General features: G+C 38.0%; 1 protein-coding gene across 1 annotated transcript in view; it reads left to right on the top strand.

Annotated features, from left to right (window-relative positions):
- Positions 1-217: 217 nt before the first annotated feature.
- LOC113466526 (inverted formin-2-like) overlaps positions 218-4,163 on the top strand; it is a 29,771-nt gene continuing 25,825 nt past the window's right edge. The window contains exon 1 of the mRNA XM_026822036.1: positions 218-431. Coding sequence (XP_026677837.1) covers positions 385-431 — 47 coding nt within the window. The 5' untranslated portion in view covers positions 218-384. The remainder of the gene's footprint in view (positions 432-4,163) is intronic.

Genomic DNA, 4,163 nt, shown 5'->3' with positions numbered 1-4,163 from the left:
AATGAAAGAAGGTAAATATTATAAATTCATTTATAGGTACCTACCTATTCATAAAATTAATAAGTAGGTATAGGTGGCTCTGTAAGTCTGAACCTATCTATGAAAATTTTTCCGAATTTGATTGAACATTAATGAGGCAATATATTAGGTGGATTTAACTTATATCTTCCTATGTAGTATGTAAATATTCCCATGTACCTACCAACTGTGAAGTAGGTACATAGGGACACTTAATAGCTACTTCTAACACTTGATGTTTATAACCAAAACGTTTGAACTTTTTTACCTTCTGGATACCTACAAACCTACATGACTGTGTAAACATTTTAGTGTTGCTTTATCCCCTCGGATTGGATTATGGACGTCTAAATTAATGATTGCAACATGACCATGCTTTCGGTCATTCAGGATTCCTTGGGAATTCAGGACAGGTAACGAAATCGAGGGTAGATAGATCATAGACTCTACGTATAGCTATAGATACTAGACTGAGGGTAGAGATTCCTTGGGAATTCAGGACAGGTAACGAAATCTGTTTCTATTTTCTTCACCATTATATTACCTATTTTTACATGATTGATTTATGTGAGTGTTTGTTTTACATTATTTATAAAAGTAGGTACCTGTGTACGTACCTTATGTCTTTTTCTTCATCTTTATTGCACCTTTTTCCGATTTTCTTTGGGGTCGGCGTTACCCTCATTTATCCTACCCCTCCATACCCTCCTATTTAATGCCTTTTCCCTTCTCCATCCCTTTTCTTTCAATAGATCAGTCGCACTTACTTGGGTGATGTTTCAAAGTCATAGAGCAGGAAAAATAAGGACCAACGGAATTTTTCTTTTTCTTCAACGGCTTCTAGATCCCGAGATAAATCCATTTAAAAAATACCGGTAAATCGTGAACTTTGACGTCACGGCATACGCTCCCGTAGGCGATGACGTCACATCAAATGTCCCGAGCAAAGCTCCCTCGCAGGCAACGCATTAATGTGTTTGTGCGCATACGTTTCTGCGCAGTTCTTTCTGCTCCTCCCGGCTAGCGCATGCATAGTGGCGCAACCTATAACGGCACGAAAAAAACAACTGCGTAAAGTCTGACGTCACATCATATTTGAACCCATTTCATTAGATCGGAAATAAAAGTTGAATTTCGACCTTTTTTACAGTTTTTTTTTTTTTTCCGGAGTTTTGACCTCGTTTTGATTTTCCCAAGCTTTTTACATAGGAATCGACCATTTAATTTAAAGTTTTACTCATTTGCATTCTGCTCCACGAATTTCTTCCACACGACTTTTTTCTCTCCGCCTAAAATTTGGCTCCCTCTCTATCCCACATGTAAGAACAATTCGTACTGAAAGAAGCAATAAATAAACACATAGATAGATTTTAGTAGGTTACTAATATATAACCAGATTACATAGAACTCGTAGTGATTGTTCACATAATGGAGACACATAGCTTATGAGTAATCATAATGTACAGCACATCGTATTCCAGACCCGGTTGCTGTAGTCGAATCCTGGAGATTGAATTTTTATGTGTCGGCAAAAGGCCAGGGCTGTTTGTAGGAATCCCGAGGCCCGTGCCTCATCAGGGTACCCTGTAGAAACTGTAGATTCCTATGTAATACTCGTACATGCAGTAATACTACATACTCGTCTACTGTATGATAGCAGAAGTGCTGCACATATGCATTCTGCATTTGAGTAATGCGAATCAAGGAGTAACTATTTTATCTATAAACTATACCCCTAAAAAAATATTCTTCTCTTTTTTTTTTTCTTCGCCTTTTCCCCGTACTGGCGTTTCTTTGCGTCCCAGCCTCCAATCAGCCCTAGCTAAGGGTGATTGGCTTTGGGGTGCTGACCATTTTGGTTTTGGCTACAAATTTTACAAGTGGAGTCCCCTTAGCATTACAAAACAAAAACCAAGACGTATCTTGTAAATAATAATTATAAAATCGCGAGAGACCTATTGTTCGAGTTTAGCCCTGGGGCCGGTTTAAGTTGTCAACTAGAATAGAACGGTTCCTGAGAAATATGGAGCCTCTAGGTAGATGAATATAATCAAGCTAGGAATAGGTAGTATAGTTATATGTCTTCCTGGTAGCCTACACAGCTGCGCACATTCAGCATATGAGCAGCAAGACATATTGAAGGCATATAATCTAAAACTTATGCCTACCTAAGTAAAAAATGTAGGTACAGGTTCTGTCGCAGAGTTATGGTAGCAACTTCGAAATAGAGGTGTATTTTTTTTTTTTTTGTTTCCCAGCCTAGTTAGGCTTGTAAGCGCTAGGCCGTGGTTCGATTCCCACCCGGCGGGGCAACTTTATCCTGGAAGAGATAAAGTTCCGTTCCTGGAACGGGGCTAACTTTCTCCTATCCTGTCTTCCTTCTCTCTTCGATTTCGGGGGAGCGATAAGACCTTAGCAGTTACAGTTCCCTCCCTGTCAAAACTTCGTTTTTTTTTTTAAATCCTTTCGCGGAAATTGACGCAGCTTGGCCCCGATAGAAACTGAGGTAGCCTAACTAAAGCTATCTAACAGACCTGACGTGACCAAACGGACTACTAAGGTTTTTAGTGACGCCGGGCTTTTATTCCAATCATTTTTTTTTTTTTTTCGTGGAACGTGTTGCAGTAGGTAGGTACTTTGAAAAAAAATGAAAATTTACCCCAAATCGAGAAATTTGAAGTTATCGGGCTTGTGGTTTCGTTCAGAAGGATGCTGTTCCAAAATGTGTAGTAATACATTATGATACTCATGTTGGAGTCGAAGCCAACTTACAAGCCTATAAGGTGGAAATGATTCGGCATCCATATTTCACATCAACCATATCAGAATTAAAGAAAAACGACCTTTAATTTTGCATACTGATGAGTTGATGTTAGGAATGATTAATGTAAAAAGGAAAAAGACCCCCCCACGAGATTTGAAGATTCTCTAACCGAATGATTATCATCGCTTGTGATTCTGCAACAGCCAAAGACTGGCACCACGTTAATTTGAATATTATTCTTTGAATAAATGTTTCTCTCTACCAGAATGGCCCATATCCTGTAACACCCTGTATGTCTTCTTGTCATTATGTCAAGATATTTATCAGTAATTCACTCGGTATGGTAAATACTAAGGTATAGGTACCTATACCTACCAGTCATCTAGGTTAAACAGTACCTAGATAACCCCGTCAGATCCCTACTAACAAAAAAAAAGAATTAATGCGAGATTCCTCAACAGATGTCTGCAATCCATATGGTGAATGGATAAAGAGTATTGGCACATTACGCTGGTGTAAAGTGTCCCATAAACGCATGTGTTTTAGTGGACATATGATGAACATCGTGACCAGAAAAATGAGAGATATTTTTGTCAACTTGTGATTGGTGAGTTAGTTGAGGTACCTACCTAGGTAATCTGATGGTTAACTGGTTAGTCACAGGGTATAGGTATATAATTTTTCCATTTATCCATAATCAGATAAATTTTTCATTTTGTCTTGTGAATATATAACTTATTGCATAGGCGAGCCGTATTGAAGGTGAATACGGGAAATTGCACACACACAAAATGCAACACACCCAAAATTAAGTGGACTGATTTTCTTCTTCTTCTTCTTCTCTTCTTCATTCTTCTTCTTCTTCTTCTTCTTCTTCTCCTTCTTCTCTTCAATAAAGTCTTCATAGTCTGTTGTATGTTAAAATAGGGTCGGAGTACATGGAATATAAGAACGAGAATTGGGAAGAGAAAGAAGAAAACAACAAAAAGAAAATGCAGAAAGAGAAGACTTCACATAGAAACTCCTCCTCCACGCCTTGATTAACATGGTGCAATTTGGCACATCCACTAGAAATTCCCAAATCTTTTCTTAGCTAAACTTGACTTTCATTATTATGCCAGATGTTTCGTATTTTTGTCCACCCTCCACTAAGAATATTGATTCTTTTTCCTCCTAGTGTCCCTTGGGTGGATATTTCTCCTGTTGGACATATCGTAACGCTATACCCTACAAAATCCTGAGTCTCTGGACTTTAATATAGACTTGATTCCTGTGAAAATTGCCGACCGAAAATAAAATTGCCAACAATAAAATTGCCAAAAATAGAGACGTAATAATGTTTAACATTTTAGACGTAAAATGCCCACCTAATATACCTAAA

The sequence above is a fragment of the Diaphorina citri genome, unplaced genomic scaffold, assembly GCF_000475195.1.
Source record: "Diaphorina citri unplaced genomic scaffold, Diaci psyllid genome assembly version 1.1 scaffold286, whole genome shotgun sequence".
Taxonomy (NCBI): domain Eukaryota; kingdom Metazoa; phylum Arthropoda; class Insecta; order Hemiptera; family Psyllidae; genus Diaphorina; species Diaphorina citri.
Note: the sequence above shows the minus strand (reverse complement) of the source record. Positions and strands in the feature narration are given on the sequence as shown.